Source organism: Psittacula echo, assembly GCF_963264785.1.
Source record: "Psittacula echo genome assembly, chromosome: 11".
Lineage (NCBI taxonomy): Eukaryota > Metazoa > Chordata > Aves > Psittaciformes > Psittacidae > Psittacula > Psittacula echo.
The window spans coordinates 18,049,910-18,071,783 of NC_137746.1; the positions used below are offsets into that span (position 1 = coordinate 18,049,910).

The 21,874-nt window shown below is 45.4% G+C and overlaps 1 protein-coding gene across 1 annotated transcript in view; it reads right to left on the reverse strand.

Annotated features, from left to right (window-relative positions):
* Positions 1 to 2: 2 nt before the first annotated feature.
* Positions 3 to 21,874, reverse strand: part of WWC1 (WW and C2 domain containing 1) — a 72,811-nt gene continuing 50,939 nt past the window's right edge. The window contains exons 10-23 of the mRNA XM_080626900.1: positions 20,357 to 20,446; positions 17,467 to 18,005; positions 12,454 to 12,562; positions 10,622 to 10,702; positions 9,759 to 9,845; positions 8,808 to 9,000; positions 7,354 to 7,506; positions 6,780 to 6,880; positions 5,011 to 5,158; positions 4,204 to 4,368; positions 2,526 to 2,618; positions 1,496 to 1,726; positions 1,191 to 1,312; positions 3 to 663 (exon numbers count right to left, since the gene is read on the reverse strand). Of these exons, the coding sequence (XP_080483026.1) occupies positions 597 to 663; positions 1,191 to 1,312; positions 1,496 to 1,726; positions 2,526 to 2,618; positions 4,204 to 4,368; positions 5,011 to 5,158; positions 6,780 to 6,880; positions 7,354 to 7,506; positions 8,808 to 9,000; positions 9,759 to 9,845; positions 10,622 to 10,702; positions 12,454 to 12,562; positions 17,467 to 18,005; positions 20,357 to 20,446 (2,179 nt within the window). The 3' untranslated portion in view covers positions 3 to 596. The remainder of the gene's footprint in view (positions 664 to 1,190; positions 1,313 to 1,495; positions 1,727 to 2,525; positions 2,619 to 4,203; positions 4,369 to 5,010; positions 5,159 to 6,779; positions 6,881 to 7,353; positions 7,507 to 8,807; positions 9,001 to 9,758; positions 9,846 to 10,621; positions 10,703 to 12,453; positions 12,563 to 17,466; positions 18,006 to 20,356; positions 20,447 to 21,874) is intronic.

Below are 21,874 nucleotides of genomic sequence, written 5' to 3' on the forward strand. Positions count from 1 at the left end.
AATGGGCTCCCCATGTCCACCCCCAGACCCGTTACAGACCGGAGCTGCAGGACAAGTGGTAAAAGTGCAAGTATTCTCAACTTCACACCTACTTTTATGACCTGGCAGGAAACAAAAGCGCTTCACAGCTCACAGAGAACTCGTTCACAGCACTGGGGAGTCCAAACCGGCTCCCTGCATTCCCCACGGGGTACAAAACACATCACTCTGAGGAGAGTCCGATGCAGGACAGGATAGAAGGCAGGGGTGAGGTTCCTTCAAAGGTATTTATTGCAGTAAAACCTCTAAAAGGTAGAGCTGTACAAAAAGTCTAAACAGCATTATTTAAGAATAACAGCACCTCACGCTGCATTTGTTCTTATTTAAAACTCTATTTCCCAAAAATACATTCCTAAATATACAAACTATACAATCTTGTCACTTTAATGCTGGTTTCTGTGATGATAGAACTTTAACCTAAAACTCTTCAAAACATCCACACACTGACAAAAGCTCTAATATACAAATGCCTTGGTACCTTCATAATACCACATAAATAACTTCAAACCCCAAACTGCACTTGTCCAGCTGTCCAGAAAGCAAATACTTCATGGTGATCACACATCATCGGCGGAGAGCATCGGGATGTTTATCCTCGGCCGGGTGAAAAAGGCCATCTTCTCTCTAAAGAGAATGATGGTTTGTTAATCCCACACAAGTCTTGCCAGAAACATTCATCAAGCACATTCAGATTCATCCCTCCAACTGTCACCACGAGGAGCAGCAGCACATCCTCTCATGACCTACACCTCCTATTTACATATCAGACAGGAGGCATCCTTACAGCTAGACTCACCACACCACCAAAAAGCCGTTTCAGAAAGGCTTTCATTTGGTTTTCTGCTTTCAAGGTATGTTTCCTAAGGAAGCAACGGGCTGCTGCTGGATTAAACAAAGATTTGTGAATTTGGTGCCAGACAGGGAGCGATTTGGAGCACTGCCGGTTGCTTTGTGATCATGTGCAGTGCTGCAGCTTGTTTCCCCAACTCTCAGAGCTTGTATTTTCATATAAAGACACACAAGTTTTTGTTTAAACAGGACACTTAAGCATTTCTGCAAGGACTAGCCTTCCTCGTCAGCATCTTAGTCACCCACAGGAAACCATGCTAGCAGTCCCCTTTTCCTGCCCTTTCCCCATGACCTGGGATTACCTGAATGACTGCACCTCCAGAGGCTCTTTCCGACTTTGCCCTCGCAGCCTGTGCACATCCTTGGCAGCAGCCCTCATCATTTTATCAGCCTTCAACTCACACTGGTGTTCTGCTTTCTCCACCTAAACAGACAGTGGAAGAGTTGTTTTTGTTTTCAAGTGCAGCCTGGACCCAAGGACTGCAGCCTTCACCATCAAATGCTTGCTTGAGGGAGCTCTAAGTGGAGGATGCTTCATTTCCTGACCACCTCAAGCCCCTTGTTTCTAAGACACAGTGACTACAACCCAGAGGCAGTTACTACTCACTCGCTTTTCCACCAGCCTCAGCAGCAGTCGAAACCTCTCATCATCCTTCACCCACTGCGGCAACTCCTTTTCACCCTGACTTTGAGCTTGTTCCAGCTGCTCCTTCAGCTCCCTCAGCACTGAGATCTCCTGCACCAGCCGATCGTGCCAGGTTTTCGAAGCCTGCAGGTCCAGCTCCAGGTCTAGTGAGGTGCGGATCAGGCGCTCTGAGCCCAAGGACTTCACTGAAGGCTGGAAAAGAAGGGCTGTATGAACACAGGCGTAAGAACTGTCCTGACCACTCCCTCGTGACAGGCCAAATGTATCATGAGACCCTTCCAATTCATCTCAAGACAGAAAGCACAAACTCAAGCAAGTTTCATAGATAAGCATTTTGATTTTGGTCCTTCTACTAAATCTCTTCCTTGGCAGCTTTTCCAAATCAAACCAACCTTGCCTGCACACCTTGCTCCTGAGTTTAATGTTTTATTGCCAGATGAATCCACAATGTAACAGAAGAACTCTGTTTTTTCCAGTAACATATTGTTACCTTCTTTCTGCTAGCTTCAAACACAAACTGCCCCGAGAAAACCATCTCCTTGCGAGCCCAGCATCAGCATCCCAGGGGAATTTCAGTGACTGCATTTCAATGGGCACAGCGGCTCACTGTGTGCCACAGAGTCACTGCAACAGGGTCTACCTGAGCATCCCTGATATCACTCTCCTCACCAGCTCCTCACATTTATTGTAAGTACTTAAGAATCTCACAGCAGTAAACACAGCCAAACTGCTTGTGCTGCTTCTGCTCTGACAGGGTGGAAAATACTAGGAACCATCTTCTTAAACGTATTGGTTTAAATGGGTTCCAACTCAAACATTCCTGTCATGTTCTGATATATAAAAGTAGCCTTGAGAGACTTGTCACACCCAAAGGTTGTGAATGAAAGCAGGTGCCAACTGATTCATGTTTGCAAATTTCTCCTTTCAAGCAAGCTTTCCACTGGTTGCAAGTGTGTGTGCTGGAGCAAGGACAAGGTGCTGTTGTTGTTACCCGCTTCACTCGGACGCTTCGTCTCTCCAGCGCATTCCGAACGAAGGGCGGCTTTTTGGACAGCGTTGAACTGTCACTGTCACTGCGGTTCAGCTACAAAGGAAAGGGAAGAGCCCATGAAAGGAGCACAAGCAGTGCATACACACATCATCGGCAAGAACAGGGGCTTCTCTGAGTGATTCTAAGCAGGGATGCAAGCAGAACTAGACAGTTTTGTGGAGAGCTGCCACCCTAATCTGCATTCACAACATGCAATCCATCTGGCACAACCAGATCCTGCCCCAGGCCTTGAACTCCATCACTTTCTGGGAATAGGCTGCATGGAAAGAGACACTAGTTTAGGGTGTAATATGGGACTCTACCCCACTGTCCTTCTCCTGTGCAAGTAACCGGGCTGGGCAGACCAGCCCAGAAAAATAAGCTCTAAGTAATTAAAAGTTACTCTTTTCTAGCACCTGTAAAACACGAGGCTATTTTATTAGAGATTTCTTTTTTCTCCAGTCACCTGTATTTTAAGCTAGTGGTGCAGGAGGTAGATTTACCTGTAAGCTATCCCACTGGCTTTTCCAACTCAGTTGTCACGTTACACACATACAGCTGCAGCCTTTTGTGATTGTCTTTAGACCCTCAAAAAGAGCTCAACTCAAGCACCATTTAATTCCCTTCTCATCTTCCTTCTCAAAGCTGGGGGAACAGGCACATGCGATCTGCACGTGCTGGGACACAGAACCCCCCAAGCACTGGCCACTCCTGCAGATTCAATCCATTTTGTTTCTATGCGAGCACCTGCTTCTGCGTGGGAGAAAACCTGCACATCAAACCCAGCTCAGCTGCATTAGAAGCATGCCCACTGTGCACAGGTCATGCATGATAAACACAGTGCTTGCTTGTTTGCCAATTCCATTTACAAGATCAGTTATTTATAGTTCAGGCTGACCCTCAATCCAGGAAATAATTGTGAACAAACACTTCAAAGCAGTGGCAGTGACATCCTGACCCAGTCACCTTCAGACAAGGCACGCTCGAGAAAGCTTCCACAGTGGTTTTGCTGACATTACCAAGTCCTTACCTTTCCATTTCTATGAAGCCTTCACATTCACCTCATCTAAAGCCAGGTGGACACAGCGAACCCAGTTCAAGTTAGCACAGAACAGCCTTAAAGCAGCAGGAAAGGGTTTGATATGCAGCTTATTCATAGAATAATAGAATCAACCAGGTTGGAAAAGACCTTTAGGATCATCCAGTCCAACCCTTATCCCAGCACTGCCAAGGCCACCACTAACCCATGGCACTGAGGGACTTCTCTACACAGTTTGGGAGCGCTTCTAGGGACAGTGACTCCTGGGCAGCCTTTTCCAATGCTTGGTCAAATACCTCAGTATGTACTGATCATCACTGTCTTACAGCAGCCCTACCAGGTTAGTTTGGGCATTTCAGCATGCTGCATGTACCAGACACATACGTGCACACACACATTTTATACATTTGTGCCTCATGCTATTAGTTCCAAGGAAAGGCATCATGTAGGAGGTGAGGACAGAGCAACTTCTGAAGTCAAAGGAGGAAAGAAGAAAGCAGTGTCAAGTCTCTGTGAAAAATCCAGCCTAAGCAAACACTGCTGACATGCTTTCATTAGTGAAAAGCAGCATTCATAACCCCACGAGTGCATTTTCCTTACCCGACACACATACTGACTTTGTGGTCCTGGTGAAAACGTTTTGGAGCGGATGATAGTGCTACCTCTGACAAATGGAGCTTGTGGTGGGTTTGCTGCTCTCTTGTCTTTGGGACGAACCACAGTAGAAGCCTGTGCAAGGCTCTCTGTGTTTGTCTCTTTATCCACCTGAAAGAGAGATACCACAGTGTGAATGGCAGCTTATGGACCACACGAACACACAGAGCTGTCTGACAGCCACCTCTTATGCATCTGTGCTGCTGGTCCCAGAGGCACTGTGTTCAGAACCAGATGTTCTTTAGCCTCTTCAAGCAGGTGCCCTGCCATGCCACTCTTTGAACTCAGAGGCTGCTACATTAACTCTAAGGGCTCTGCATCCATCAATCTCTGTACAGCGCAATTGATTGCAGTGAGCTTTGCCTGTTGATCCAGTACATCAGTGTGACCTGGCAGCCTCACACACAACAGAGGTATGGTTTTAAGGACCACTCCCTTGTGCATCTGCAGCAAAGACCTAAACTGCTGTATGTACATGCAGAGAGAGCACGTGTACAGCACACGCTTGTTAGACTACAGCTATACATTAATGAGAACAGTTTTCATGAGCAGCCTCAGGAAGGCATGAAACAGTGCTGCATTAATTGTGGGTCATGTAGAGTTGTTTAAAAATAGTTCAGGTAGATAAACATGTAAACACCAGTGAGGAACCTCCAAATAACTGCTATAGCCTTGTGCAGCTCAACATAACCCTGTCAGCTGAGCAATGGGAAGCTTAACTTATCTTTCAGTTCAAAAGGCCCTTGACTCTACCTTCTCTGCTATCTCCATGTGCAGCTGGGAATTCAGACTTTCCTCCGTTTCCCACAGCGATTTTCCAGCACAGAATTCTTCCTCCTCCTCTGCTTCATCTTCACTGCTCTCGTCCTGCTCTTCCTGATCAGGAACCTCTTCGTCTTGCCTATTGAGAACAGCTTTGTTACTGAACTGGCCTATTGTGGACAATGCTCTAGTGCTGCAGCAGGAGATTCCTCCTGCTAGCTGCTAGGCAGAAGAGTGTCCCCAACGCAGCCAGCTGTACCTGAGGTTACACAAAGACAGGCTTATAAGGGAATAATTAAACTGGAGTGATGCTGCACCAGAAGGCAACCACTACAGCTCAAAACACCATACTGATGTGGCTTCAAAAGAAGCAAGCCATGTAGTCTGAGCTTAACATGCGTGCATCTTAAGAGGAGCTCTCAGGATAACATTAATCTTAGTTTAAGAAGTGATGCTGGACAAAACCAAAGCATTGTTGTGTGGTTCGGTTGATATGCTGGAGGGAAGGGATGCCATCCAGAGGGACCTTGACACGCTTGTGAGGTGGGCTGATGCCAACCTGATGAAGTTTAACCATGCCAAGTGCAAGGTCCTACACCTGGGTCGGAGCAATCCCAGGCACAGCTACAGGTTGGGCAGAGAAGAGATTCAGAGCAGCCCTGCAGAGAAGGACTTGGGGGTGTTGGTCAATGAGAAACTGAACATGAGCCGGCTGCAGTGTGCGCTCGCAGCCCAGAAAGCAACCGTATCCTGGGCTGCATCAAGAGGAGCGTGACCAGCAGGTCGAAGGAGGTGATCCTGCCCCTCTGCTCTGCTCTCGTGAGACCTCACTTGGAGCATTGTGTGCAGTTCTGGTGTCCTCAACATAGAAAGGACATGGAACTGTTGGAACAAGTCCAGAGGAGGCCACGAGGATGATCAGGGGACTGGAGCACCTCCCATATGAAGATAGGCTGAGAAAGTTGGGGCTGTTCAGCCTGGAGAAGAGAAGCTGCATGGAGACCTCATAGCAGCCTTCCAGTATCTGAAGGGGGGCTACAAGGATGATGGGGATGGACTCTTCATCAGGGACTGTAGTGACAGGACAAGGGGTAACGGGTTCAAACTTAAACAGGGGAAGTTTAGCTTGGATTCAAGGAAGAAATTCTTTACTGAGAGGGTGGTGAGGCACTGGAATGGGTTGCCCAGGGAGGTTGTGAATGCTCCATCCCTGGTGGTGGTCAAGTCCAGGTTGGACGAAGCCTTGGGTGGCATGGTTTAGTGTGGGGTGTCCCTGCCCATGGCAGGGGGGTTGGAACTGGATGATCTTAAGGTCCTTTCCAACCCTAACTATTCTATGATTCTATGATCCTTTTCAGCTCCTCTGAATGCAGAACTGGCTTTTCTATCAAACCCACTGGGGTCAGGCTTGCTTTTTAGTTCAAACGTTGGGCTTCATTAATAGAATTGGAATCTGAACCATGTAAACAACAGCCAAAATTAATATTCAAGCAAAACCTTGCACCATACATTGGAGCTTTCATGGACCTCCATAGAACATTGTACAAATAACAAAATTAGCATAGTGCTATTGACTATTCTCAGTGTTTATCAGCTTTGTTCCCATTTCCCAAGCACAACCTCCAGCAGGATTTTTCATCAAGACAGAAAGAGACCGAAGCACCCTCCCACAGCTCTTTATCATCTGCTTTTCTCTCTGCACATGAATGCCTAAATGTTCTGATCATCCCTCAGCACTAAGATGGTGGGATGCTACCTACCAGCTCTCTCCACTAGTTAAAGTGCTTCTGCTTTCCTCCAGTTTCTTCTCCACAGCTTCCAGTTCAACAGCTGTCTGCTCCAGGAGTGCTGAGACAGAGTCCTGAGGAGAGCAAGAGGCTTCTTGTGAAGATGTAACTCTCACAAACTGCAAAGGGCCCATCCTTCCTGGTCAGGACAGCCCCAGCATATGCACACGTGCAGCTGCAGGCTGAGCGTAGTGCTTGCCATGCATGTGCAAAGGGAGGGCTGGATCTTGACCTGCTCAGCAAGTTCACTGCAGCAAGGTGAGCTGTCTAGGTGAAGAAAGGCCAGAGCTCACACATCACTTACACCAAACCACATCCCACAGACCTCAGCTTCATGAGGAGCAGATTTTAGTATCTAGCCCAGGACAAGGGCGTATCTGTAATCAACATGTTCATTATGTTGCTGCACATAAGGACATTTTCAAGTTCTAAATATAAAACACACCAGCTTTCACTTCTTGACTATTGTAACAGTTCTTCAGACACACAATCCCTCTCATTAGTACTGCTTGGAAGAGATCTGTTTGATTTAAGCAGTTGTCCTTACTGTTTTCGCAGTGCAGGGTACTTCAGAGTGGATATGTCCTTGTTTACTCTTCCTGGCTTGCTTCTGCCCATACTTATAACTGAGAAGGTTGTACCAACGGGTCGATTTCTCTCCAGATCTACATATTTCAGCAAGGCTAATCTGTGCTCCACCCTAGGGACAGCAAAACACCATTAGTGTAGCGCTCAAATGAACGACCACCACACCAGTAAGAAGAAATGAGAGTGAAACTCCAGGACTACTTGACTTTGGCAAGTTTGACAAAAAGAAACATTGCCTCACTTATCCCTGTTTCAACAGCTCTGCTGATGCTTTCTGTTTCATTGTGTTTAACATTGCCTTGTTCTTCCAATCCAAGTAGCAAGTGTTTCACTACCACTCCTGTGCACAAAACCAGAGGTATGAAGTGCTGCTGCAGTCAGGATAAATTGCAGCCAGAGCTCCAAATTAAACCAGAGAGGAACAGGAGATGAAGGCTCTCCTTCAAGAAATTTGCAGGGCTGACAACTGCCTCAGACAGAGATGCTTCAGCTTCGGATATTCCATTCCTCTTCATCTGCCCTGTCATTTTTCACTGCATTACATTTAGTACATATTCTGATCAATTCAGAACCACATTAAAATTGATTCATAGGTTATTTAATCCATGCCTGAGTGGACTCCACTGCTGCAGCCCAGTCCAGCAGACATGCTGAGCACGCCTCTTGCAAGCTGCTGTGCTCCCAAAAGACAAAAACCCCATGCAGAAAACAGTTGCTTTCCTGTACCAAAGGTGCTTTGCAAAGCAAGTGAAGGAAGATATGCAGAAGCATCATAAAACATGTACCCCTCCAGCCAAGGGAGATGCTATGGAACACATGCAGGACAGAGCATCAACTTTCCTGTAACTTAATGGCTGCTATGTCCCAGCTTAACACATGCTGCTCATACAATACTCCAGGAATAGTTCAGTTAATATTGAGCAACAAAAAATAGTTCTAACTATAGCAGACAGCTGCCTATGGCAATATTAGTACATGAAAAACTATACTCATGTACATTTTAATAGTGCAGATTAATAGCAGGTTTGAAAAAATAAATCCTTTAGGGATCTTTAATATTCTGCAGTGGCTTCCAAGCTCCTGGCAGTCCATTCTCAACCACATTACAACAAATGTTTCCACCAAAAGGAAGAGAAATTCCACCAAAAGGAAGAGAAAGGTAGAGTTTCACATTAAATTGCAAAAGAAAGGGAACAGTAGTTTGACAAAGTCATCAGCAGTTCTGCACCAACACATTTCTCTAATAGATTGATTTGGTTTCCCAATCAGAATTGTTATTGCAAAGAACATGATCTGGGAGAGATCAGATAGCTGAGGGTTATCAAGAACACTTGCACACTTCAGGGTTGAAAATGCTGCCTAATTAAAAGAGGAAACACACACGAAGGTATTAAAACAGAGACTAATACTAACCAAACATTCTTCAAGGTGAGACTTATCTACAGTGCAAACATCAACTCTTAAAGTCTTCTGGCGTAAAGCTGGGTAAGAGATAGAAACCCAGAATACTTCATTGTACACAAGGTTGTCCGAAGCTTCTACCACTCTTGTGCGGAACAAGCAGCTCGTGCTCTCCGAGCAGGGCAGGACAGCCACGCGGATGTTCCTGTCGAAGAAAGCATCACAGTCAGCACTACCACCCAGGAACAGGTCTGCAGCTCTCTGCACTGCACCAGCTCCATAGCTCTGCAAGTGAAATCCATCCGAAGCACGGAGGATATTATCGTGCTGCCCTATTTCTTCTGGATATCAGTCAACTGAGCAAAAAAGAACATCTCAGCACAACATCAGAGGCATGAAGTGGCAAGAGCTGCCACACACTTCTTCCTCCTGAATCTTGTAATCAAACATCATAGGTCTTTTCCAACCTAGTTGATTCTATGATTATGAGATTATGTTTAACATGGTCATTTATGTGGGTGCAACCTGTCACACTGCCAACATGCCCTTTTGTAGGTAGGAACAGCCACACCAAAATGAAGCAAATCTCCGTCAGCTTACTCAGCACACAGCTGAATTTAAAGAAGCCTTTTGCCTGGAAGGAGGCTGGTAGCAGCTGTCCATTGCACTTCACAAGGATGTCCTATGGCAGAACTCCACTAGATGCAATGCTCTGGGCACTGTTATTTCCAGGCAAGTCTTTCCTCGACAACTACTGGCCTTTGAGGAAAAAAATGCACCTTGTTTCTGTTTGCAGGTTTGTCAGTTCATAAATATTGCTCCACAGAACAGTGTAGAAGTATTTCAGAAACGGTTATTTTGAAGAGTGGGAAAAAAAACCCAAACCCAAACCCCAACATCTGTTTCATTTCCACTGAGATCTAATACAAATACTTCAAAAGTGTGCTTATTTCACCCACTTACACTTTCTGATCTTGCTGGGACAGCAGTGCTGGGACATTAGTCAGCTGGATGACCAGTATGGCAAATTGTTTATTTTTGTCATCATATCTGAATTAGAAAGAAACAAGAAAGCATTCTTTTTTAGAGAAGTCAGCCTTGGACTCCATGAGTGGGAATTCCACTTGTTTCATTAACACAAACAACATTAACATTTACAAACAAGACAAAACTATAATGGGACCATGGCTTGACTATAGTTTCAAACAGAAACAGTTTCACATTCCATGATATTTTGCTACCAGAACATCCAGAACTTCGGAATCCAGGTGCAATGGATCTGACCTAACACACATTGCTTTTGCTAGGGTCTAGCTCAATTGCTGTAAGCAAAATCTTTCAAAAGGCCTTACAAAATGACTGCAGTATAAAAGAGTTACAAGTAGCAATATGTGAAGTACAGCAGTGAGGATGTTAAGGGTAACCACTGGCATGCTGTGTATGGCCATGACAAGAGAGCTTTGTGCTACTTATTTTATTTCCAGTCCTAAATAACCTCCACTAAACCATTTAAGAAAGATGCCTCCTATGCCTGACCCACCACTGAGGGACTCCGAGGGGACAATGATTACAACTGCCATTTACTGCCAGAGCTCCCACTGCTGGTTTGCATCCTGCGACCACATCATCACCAGCTCATTTCCACTGACATGAAAGAGGGTAACTGGGCCAAAGACCTCCTGGAGTCGAGTGCAATTCTCAATTACACCTCACAGAGGACATCTGTTAGTTAATACTAATAGGACAGGATAAACAGAGAAGCAAGCAGAACAGAAAGCACTGTCTTTTAAATCCCATACATCATTCTTTCCATGCATAGTGTTTACCTCATTGCAATTTGCACTTTAGCTGTCCCAACTGCTTCTGTGTCATCACTGTCAAACACCATCACTTCTGACACACATGGCCTGAAAGAAAGCAAAGACAATTAAGGACTTGATTTCCCTCCTATTGAAGTGATAGCATTCAGGTGATACAAGATTTCTTCCCTTCCATTCAGGGCTTGGGTATATGGATTTTGCAAAATTACCAGCTAAAAGAAAGCCCATTTGAGAAGTAAGTGCAGTCATCCTTACAGGTATGTGTTGCGGTGCTTATCAGCAGAAAGTCATATGCCTTCCCTCTTCACTGCCAAAAAAAGCCACATAAAAGACGGCAAAAATAAGGCTGTGAGGGATTTTAAAGGGTTCCCTTGACTGGATTTTATTAAAGACAGCTGACTGGCCAGCAACAGAAATAAGACTTAACAACTGCAATCCAGCCTGCACCATGACAGCAAAAATTCTCAAGTTTGATTAGATTTAAGTCATTCCTTTGTTTCTTTAAGCAATCAAACTTCCCTAAGCACATTACAAGTGACAGAGTACACTGACTGGTCTGCCTTGAAACAACCACTTGCATCACTGTCCACCCCATGGAGCCCTCCTCCCAAGTTTTATGCACTGAAAGCCCCCCAAACTACATTCATTGTCTACTTGGCTCAGAGGCTATGCTGAGCACATGAAAACAGGATTAGCATTCTGCCAAGTGTTTTCCATACTCCTTAGCATTCTCTTACATTTCATTCCATTTCAGCTAGAGGACAAACCTATTGCTCATGCTACCCTCACCATTTATTATAGGCATCAAAATGATGCTGTAGTCATTACAAAGGTTGGTAAGTCAACAACCCAAACACCACTAAGTAACATCAGGCACACAAGTGTTTGTGTGGTCTTCTGTAACTGTCACACGTGATCCCTCCTCCCCTCTCCACAGAATTCCCTGTCCTGTTGAGGGGACAAAGGGCTCCAACTGCTTGACTGTGCCTGGCTTGAGCCCATGAGGTCTGATTTGCACAAGTGTTGCACTTCTTGTCAAAGTGAATTGTGCTGTACACATAAAAATTTGTTCAATTATCTAGAGAATTAATGAAGGTAATGAAAGAATGAATGGGGGGGAGGGAAATGAGATGAATAATTTTCACCTCTACAGCTGTATTGTGCAACAAATGATCCCATGATTTATATCAGTAAAACCAGTAGGAAAACCCATGTTAGATGCAGCCAAACCAGGTATCAGTAAGATCAGTATCTTTCAGTGAACGTTTTGTCAAACCATCTCAGAGAGCAAGCAATAAGGGAGGTGCAGAAACCCAGCAAGAGCAGGGACGTCCAGCTCTGCTATGAGCTATGTCCTTAGGGGAAAAGTCCTGCAGAAATCACATCCTGCATCCAAGTACTTGGGAACTGCATCCTAGCATGTACACACATGAGGCAGCTCAAGGTGCTTCTGCTCTCTTCCTTAAACATCCCCAAGTGCTCTCCCACTGAGGGCTGTCATTGACACCACAAGGGCTGACTGACAGGAGGGGAACTTGACACTGCCTGATGGTTGTGCTACCCCACCAAGGCAGGCAGGGCAGCTTAGCAGCACCTCCACAAACAGACCAGCTGTTCAACAGCTCTGTCAGCTTGCTTCCAGCTACTTCTGCTATTGGAAGCAGGGCTCATTTTGATAATCAAACTCAACCTGCTCATTATTTTGTTCAGAATTATGGAGAAATGTGAGATTGAGACATTTAGTCACCAAAAAGGATCATAAACAGCAGTACTCCAGCTGACTCCTGTGTGCAAAGCTGAGTCTTTGGCTTCTTGCTAGAGAGAAGTCTGGTGTCTACCTTTGTACAGACGCCTCATACACCCCGCTATCTCCAGCAACAGATTCATCAGACACTGCAGCTGACACACACGCCACCTTCAGTGCTGTCCCTCCTGCTGCATTTATACCTATCAGAAAAGCACAGAGGAAATTCAAAAACATGTGTTAATGCAAATGAAGAGTCTGCATCAGGAGCAACTTTCTTCCTCACCCTCCCCTTGAACTGCATCTTTTCTCCACCCAAGTTTTGCTCAGCAACATAGAATCATAGAATAGTTAAGGTTGGAAAGGACATTAAGACCATTTAGTTTCAACCCCCCTGCCATGGGCAGGGACACCTCACACTACACCATGTCACCCAAGGCTCTGTCCAACCTGGCCTTGAACACCGCCAAGGATGGAGCACTCACAACCTCCCTGGGCAACCCATTCCAGTGCCTCACCACCCTCTCAGTAAAGAACTTCCTCCTTAGATCCAATCTAAACTTCCCCTGTTTCAGTTTGAACCCGTTACCCCTTGTCCTGTCACTACAGTCCCTGATGAAGAGTCCATCCCCAGCATCCTTGTAGCCCCCCTTCAGATACTGGAAGGCTGCTCTGAGGTCTCCATGCAGCTTCTCTTCTCCAGGCTGAACAGCCCCAACTTTCTCAGCCTATCTTCATATGGGAGGTGCTCCAATCCCCTGATCATCCTCGTGGCCTCCTCTGGACTTGTTCCAACAGTTCCATGTCCTTTTGATGTTGAGGACACCAGAACTGCACACAATGCTCCAAGTGAGGTCTCCCGAGAGCAGAGCAGAGGGGCAGGATCACCTCCTTCGACCTGCTGGTCACGCTCCTCTTGATGCAGCCCAGGATACGGTTGCTTTCTGGGCTGCGAGCGCACACTGCAGCCGGCTCATGTTCATTTTCTCATCGACCAACACCCCCAAGTCCTTCTCTGCAGGGCTGCTCTGAATCTCTTCTCTGCCCAACCTGTAGCTGTGCCTGGCATTGCTCCGACCCAGGTGTAGGAGCTTGTACTTGGCATGGTTAAACTTCATCAGGTTGGCATCAGCCCACCTCACAAGCGTGTCGAGGTCCCTCTGGATGGCATCCCTTCCCTCCGGCGTTATCAACCGAACCACACAGCTTGGTGTCATTGGCAAACTTGCTGAGGGCGCACTCAATCCCACTGTCCATGTCACCCACAAAGATGTTGAACAAGACCGGTCCCAACACCGATCCCTGAGGGACACCACTCGTTACCAGTCTCCAGCCAGACATCGAGCCATTGACCACAACTCTTTGTGTGCAGCCATCCAGCCAGTTCTTTATCCACCAAGTGGTCCACCCATCAAATTGATGTCTCTCCAATTTAGAGACAAGGATGTCGTGTGGGACAGTGTCGAACGCTTTGCACAAGTCCAGGTAGATGACATCAACTGCTCTACCCCTGCCCATCAGTTCTGTAGCCCCACCATAGAAGGTCACCAAATTGGTCAGGCATTCTATGATGAGGCTTTGGAACTGATGGACAGGGGTAGAGCAGAAACTTCATGTTTCTGAAGACACAGAGGGCACAGGGAGGGCGGGATCTGCTCAACATCACATTAAGTTAGTGCTTCAGGAATGTACCCAACTGTCCTGGAGCACCAGGAGCTCCTGGAGAACCAGAGGAACAGCCTATGTGGTGGAGGTAACAGCAGGGCTTCATTGCACAGTCAGTGCCCATTTAATACTTGGGTCCCGCAGGACCATACCTGCAGGCTGAGGTTACACACTGGTGTGCTGAGTGCATTACAGCTGGCTACCCTGGGCACCCCCATGGGTGCAGGTCCTTGCAGGCAATGCCAGGAGGGCTTTCAAAGCACTGGAAAGACATGGCTCTTGGAAGTGTTCAAGGCCAGGTTGGACAAGGCTTGGAGCAACCTGCTCTACTGGAAGGTGTCCCTGCCTGTGACAGGGGGTTGGAACCAAATGAGATTTAAGGTCCCTCCCAACCCAAACCAGTCTGTGGTTCCATGTACCCATGCAAGACAGGCAAATGTGCAGAAGAAGCAGAACTTCTAAATTCCAGTGAAGTTACATATATGGACCTACTGCAAGTCACCCTTAAGCAGGTGGTAGGGCCTCTGGTCCCATCTACCTGGAGAGCGGCATTGGGCAAATGCTACTGACCAAGCTCTGGCCAAGTATTGTTGACAGGGAGGGCTGTACCCTGTCTGGAGATTATGCCAAGGTTAGTTTCCAGGAGCCGAAACAGCAGAAAACCACCTCTCACCTACCCCCAGACTCCAGAGGTTAGCATATAGAGGACAGAAGCTAGGTTTAGATAGGCCAATAACTAGCTAAATATGGAGAGAGATTCTAGGACAAAGTAGCAGCCACATGCAGGAATGCAGGGAAAAGGAGACAGAGAAACTGAGCAAGTTGAAGCAAGGAGTTTTGCATGGAAGTGTTATCTCAGAGTCTTCTTGTGCTACAAAACCCTGGAAACTTGTGCACATTTTGTACCTTTCCACATGAACCATCCCATTTCTGCAGAGATGCTTCAGCTCAGGACACAGCTCTTAGCTCTCTCTGTCAGAGCTCTAGGAGACCTGCTCCAAGGGTGAGGGAGCTGTGAATGTTGTCCCACAGGGAGCAGCTGTAGCCCCGTAGCAGGAGTGCAGCAGAGCCACTTAAAAACAGCTTTGGAAAAACATTGGTGCAAAACGTGTGCAAGCCCAACAAGGGGTTATAGAGCGATCCAAGGACTTGTTCTACAATCAACAGTAGAGGGTGCTACAGGTAACTCCAGTACATGGAGTGTACACGTGCCATTTGGGCCCATTTATCCAAGTACTTTTTGACACCGCCACTGAATGTTTGTTTTCATCTTGGTATTGCCATGGACAGAAAGAAATTTCCAGCCCTTTTCCCCATCAATAAAAGTATCTGTAACACAATATATCAGTCATTAACTGAAACAAATGGATCCATTTAATCCTGGTATTCCCATTTTAAACCATGCTCTCTCCTGTTGTGTGCCTGGCCCCTGCTGCACTCTTGATCAGAGGCTGTGCTGGAGGTACATGGGTAGGGTCAAAACTACGCTTCTCTTTCCTCAATGCTGCTTTGTACCTCCTATTCCATGGTTTTAATAGGAAAATGACTCCTTGTCCATGGGCTGCCTTTCTAGATGAAGGTGTTTGAGTTCTACACACCACTCCCAGAAATGCTGCTCCAGGAATCCTCTTTGCATGAGGCTTGCTCTCTGGGAAGGACACTTCAGGTTCATCTCACCATGCTTAATCTCTTTTTCTGCTTCAATTACCAATGGTGTCCAGTCATTCCCACAGAGAACCTTCATTTCTGACCACCCAAGCCCGTTCAGGTGCAAACCCCCTGCAACGAAGTGGCTGTTATCTGCTTGTGCAGCAGAATGCTAAAGTGTAAATCTGAATGAAGATGAACGGTTCCCTGCGAAGGATTCATCATGCAGCCATCCTCTTCCTCACTGGTTTTGCAAAGGACTTGGAAGGCCTGCAAATCTCACCCACACACTGAACCTGTGTGCTTTCATGTGGCTGAGTAACACAAACCTTATTTCAGCCTCAGAGGTTCTGCAAAACTCCTAATCAAAAAGCAAATCCCTCAGATACATACTATGCAGCTCTACTTACAGGAACACGTGAGCATGCTTTGCCCATGAGGCCAAGCGCTGAGCGCCCCAGATCCAGTCAGTGTGTTTCAGGTGCTACACTGACCCTCCCAAAAGGTCTGAGGAATAAAACCTCATCTCCTTATTGCCCTGAAATAAACTACTTATGGTGATTACTTTGTCTGCTGACTGGCTAACAGCAATAATCACTTAATCTGCTTAACACCTGAGCTTTCGCTTTGACAGCCTTGACAAAGCTCAGAGCTAAAAAGGTTAAAACTAATTAGTGCCCAGTTCTAATAAGAATAACTACTGTTTCCTACTCAAATGCGTAACACCTCTTCCTTGTAGGGAAATGAGAGCTCAAAGAGGAAGATCTGCACTTGTGTAATTTATTGTATTTTAAACAGTGTCAGCCTTCTTCATGCAGAAGGCAGTGATGACAGGGTGCTAGTTCCCTTGATTCACATGGGCTCATTTATAATCTTATGAAAACCAGGAACAAACCTCACCACTGGCTTCTATGACTACAGCTTGCAAGTTTATAATGCCCTTCAAGCTTTTCTTCACTGCAGTTCCAAATCCAGCCATTTCCTCATCTCCACGGGATTTAACCCACCTACAGAGTCAAGGGCTCCAGGCAGGACCCCAGCACGAGTGCCCTGACTACTGTCTCCTGCTTTCCATTCACTCCAGCCCAGCCATCCTTCTAAAAAGGGATGAGCCCTTCCCACCCCCAACAAGCCATATGCATGCATGAGAACAGCCACTATCTCTGAATGTCTTATCACGCTCACGATCCAAACATGTTTTTGTTGCTAAGAGACCATCCCCCTCAAAGCAGCAGAAATTCAGGCACAGCCTTGACAAGTCTACTCAGCTGAAGTTAATAAACCCATTGCCACTGATGTACTGGGAACCAGAGCAGAAGCTGTGCATGCTGAGGTGGTGGGGGAGGATTTCTATTATCATTTGTTAACTATTAAGCTAAGTGGCTTTCCCAGCCTTCCTCAGAACTTGGCCAGGAAGTTTGGCATTCTGTGCCTCCAGGACCCAAAACACTAGGTGACCTTCCGAAAAGCTTAGTGCCAAACTAAATCAGGAATCCCACCACAACCATTCATATTTGCACATGAAATCCCTGCGATTTCTGTACACGTGCATATAAGTACACTGAAAACATACCTGAATACAGTGTTCTGCAAGACTCATCAGATCATCAGCATTTTTCATGTACAGATTAAACTACCAACCCTTGCTCCCAGGAATAACACTCAGTTGAATACACTTTTCAACACAAAGATATTAAGATGACAGACAGCTTTTGAAATACTCACTTCTCAGTGCTTTATAAACTATATTAAAAATTAATGCATGCATGTGCATGCAAACAGTTTGTTATCATACCTTGACCTAGATGTTTATCTCCTGCTCTAGGCTCTTCCAGTCTACAGTTGCCACTCCCAGTGTTTAGGGCGAGTTCTGAGAGATCTGTACTTATCTCTGTGTCATCAAAATCCATATGGCTTGAAAAGGCATCACCAGCTAGGAGTGGGTCTATCACCAGTGGAGAGCACGGTGGAGATGGAGAAGAGAGAGATGACCTTGGAGATAATGAAGACATGGATTTTGGAGTACCAGACAGCGACCTCAGGGCCTGTACACGGCTGGTGGTATCTGCTGCATGAGTTTTCGCTACTTCGTTCTCATGAATCGTGGTAATGCAGCCTGATGGTCTGAATCCAGTGGCTCCTTCTAAGAGCAAGTCAAACTTGCTTTGATATTCTGAGTCCAACTGCTCCAGCTGCTCCAGGTGCTCGTAGTAGAGATCAGTGAAGCTGGCTGAGGTGGATGAATCCTGGCTGGAGGTGGCAAGAGATCCTCTGCTGGATGCAAGAGAGCCAGGGCTGCTGCTCGAGGAGAGGGAAAGCATGCTGGCGGAGAGACTGTGGGGAAGAGGTCAGAAAAGCATCACACTGTATCTCTGATTCCTCAGGAAAACACTACAATGTCAATGTCACCAAATCTCTAAGCCCATGTGGTACATTTCACTTTGTTAGCTCAGGCCACACACATTAGTTCCCACAACAACCCCAAACCACAGTCTACCCAGCAGAAAAGCTGGGTCACTTTTCAATATAGTTCATGCACATTTTTTACTCACCACATCAATCTCATGAGAGGCCTTGTTTAGCCAAAACAACTCTAATGAAGAGTTTCAAATCAATTAAAATCAGTGCCAACATTCTCCTCCCACATCTGCCTGAATTAAAAACCCAACAAACTCTGGTTCCTGTTAATCTCCAAAGCAGACCACAAAACTCAGCAAGGCCCATGCAAGAAGATGAAGTTATTGCAACAAGCTGTCTGAACATAGGGAAATGTTCTTCCATTTGCCTCAATCTTGGAGCTACAGCCAAGAGGCAGTATCACAGCTGCCTGGAACTGGCCCTCAGAGATCATAACAGCCAGTGGTTTCCACAGAACTGGCAGGATTTACCTACGGGAAAGGCTGCTACATGGAATCCAGGGCCAGGAGACAAGGGAAACAGTTGGGGCTGGGCTGTGAAATCAGTCCACACAAGTGATTTATCCCTAGAGATCTCGGTTGAGAAAAGAACTGACAGCAAAGGCCATTTTCAGCAGGTGCTGAAGAGAAGTGTGCTCAGATGGGAAAGCCCACAGCACACTGTTTGCTGCTCAACAAATCCTCTGGCACTGACTACAACATTCACCTTCCCTAGAAATCCCATGTAAACTAACACTCCTGCTCCAGACTTTAAATACCTGGCTCATTACTGACTGTTTAAAGATCCTTAACCCTCACTTCAGATAGGCATTAGCTATTGAAAAAATCTCTGCATACATCTAGGTGGTTTCAGCTGCCCCGCTGAAAACCAGTGAGTATGTTCAACCTAATAATCCCTTACTTATTATTTCTCGGGTAAAAACTGGAAGCTGCATTTGTATACAAATGCCACTGGCCTCATGAGAAAAAGGCAAGTATGCAGAATTTAGTATAATTTTGACACAAAATGTCTTCTGCATTTGTATGACAGATGTGCACTGCATCATGTTTGTTCAAAAGTTTTGGTTGAAACATAACTGAAACATGACAGATGCGTTTGCATTTTGGCAGTATACACAGATCTGGAAGGACTAATGAATTTACAGCTTTTCAGTGTGTTTCAGAATGAAAAAGGAGGGATTTTTAATTAATCCTTTCCCTATCAACAAACTGGGCTCAACTTCATTTTGTGCATACCTTTGAATGCCAGCCATTTTGCATTATGGGGTTAATAACAAATGCTTATTCTTGTACAGGAGCATGCCAAGCACACTGTGCGCATAGTCAGGAAGAAATTAGTTTCACATGCTTCTTGGTCACCTCAAAAGATCCCTAATCAGCTAGATGAAATGAAAACATGATGCATTTCCACTGCATAAGAGCATCACAGATAGCTATTCTCCATGGTGGCTTATTTACATGTCAGTCTTGCACTATGATTTCTTTCCAGTCTTTTCGATGTCATCTTCACAAAATGAAACAGAATCCAAGCGGAGCAGAAGCTACAAACAGAGTAAATTCAGTACATGCTGACAGGAAAAACCTCAACCAAACAAAAACCCCACCAAACTCTCTTCCTAATCAAAAAGATAAAACCAGCTTTAGTTAACGCTGATTTGGCCTTGTCACCCACAGTCATACATTTGTCTGTAATGCATGTAATCCTATGCTGTTCCAAAACCACAGCCTGAACAACCAGACCACATTGTGACACAGAAAGATTTCTATATACCATATGAACCACAACAGATTCAGGGATCTCTCAATACACTGCCTACACTGCAAGCAACAGCACCCTTGGAATTAATGTAGGGAAATATTATCATGACATTCATACATGACATGTAGTTGCATTACTGAGATCCACTTCACTTACTGTGTCAAGATAATATACTTTATTAATGTAATACTTGAGTAATTCAAACATTAGTAATAAAAATCTCAGCTATCCTGAGTCACCTAAATGTTACATGTCCAAAACAGAAGCATACTCTTCCTCTTGTCAGAGGCACCACCACAGGGTTATTTACTCCATTCTAAAGAATTCATCTAAACTGAGTGGGACGTATAACCCTAAAGGCTCCTCTTTCCACTGACTACATAGGGGTCCTGAGACACTACTGTTAATGAAAGGCCTTTCAGACCTCTGAGTTGGGAGATGAAAGCACAGAAAGGCAGCCACACCATGTGCAGATAAAGCACCTACAACTCCTGTAAAAGGTTATGTACCTTTTCAGCTGGGTGTGCAACATGGCAACTAATCGCGTTGTGTCTTCCAGTTCTCGGACAAGCTGATTTCTTTTGCTGCTCAACTTCAACCTAAGAGAAGACAGAAGAAAGAGATGAGCTAAAGCAGCGTTTACTACTTAAAATGAGGAGTAAAGCAAGATTCTATTTTTGCTATGAAATCCTACAAAAGTTAGTAAGAATACACAGTGTAATGTGAGACAGAACTTGGTCAGGATGTGTAGGCATTTACCAACTTCCAATACCCTCAAAATGTGGAATTCAATCCTGCAAACATTCTTAACAGTGAAAATAATTACAGCTAGTACTATGTAAGTTAGTATTTCTAGGATTGGGCAGATTTTGCTTGCTCTACACCATTGCATTTTTATACTTCCTGTGCTAATAAAGGCGTAAATGCTTTCATTTGCTTTCAGTAAGGTCTATGAATGACTAAGGCTTACATGACTTAATTTGTGTAAAGCCATAATGAGTCAGTTAATAACTATGGATTTTGGCAACATCTCAGTCTTATTTCACACCTGAACTGGTTTGAGACACACACGTGCAGTTGGGTGCTCATATCCTACTTTAACAGGCCTCTGGTCAAGAAATCCTTCTCCAGAAAAGTGCTATTTCTTTGACACACTAAAAGAGAACCACACTCCTAAAATTCATCTTATGGCAAGGCCAGGAGCAATTGTTGAACCACAGGTACCTCAGGCTGGTAAAAGTCCTGCAGCTGAGTCATCTGAGATGCCTACAATTTTCTGCTGCAATAAAACCTTGTAAAGACTATGAAGAAAATCAGTAGTCTGGACACTGAGCATGTAAAAGAAATGAAAATATAAGGCCACAGAAAGAGTGAATGCAACGTGCTATTCCACATATATTCAAAGGAATGCAGCTAGAAGTATTGCCATAGCCACTCATATTAATACACCCAGGCTCTAAAGCTCTAGTGTGCAATGCCTAACGCAGTATTCACCCTCCCTATGCATTCCCATGAGATCTCCCCTTGCAACACAAGTAAAATTAGGGAAGATAGCTGGCATTTTTTCCAGCTAGTTTAGATTCACAGGATATTCCATGCAACTCCCACAGCGCTGTCAAATACCAGCTCCTCCAGGAATGACATACAGGGATGCTCAGAAAAAACAACACATTTAAGAAATGTACAATTCCATCTGTTGACATTTGCCGGTCTCCAGACTGCAGGAGCTGCTGCGAGGTGCTGCCTGCACACAGAAACATTAGAGTACACTAACATTACACTGGACTATTTTGAGCACTTCTTCCATACTCTCAGAGGATCCATTTGTAGGAACCACTATCCTTCCCCACTTGGGGAGTAGAGGACTTGCAAGCAGTTCCTTCTGGGAGATGATTTCAGGTCCTTGTAAGTAGAAACTGTCTCCTGGAAAGCCAAGGACACACTGCTATCAGCATGCGTGCCCTCATACTGCTATCAGCATGCAGCCAGAGGATATTTGCTGCTGCTTGCTCCCCATTACCCCTTGG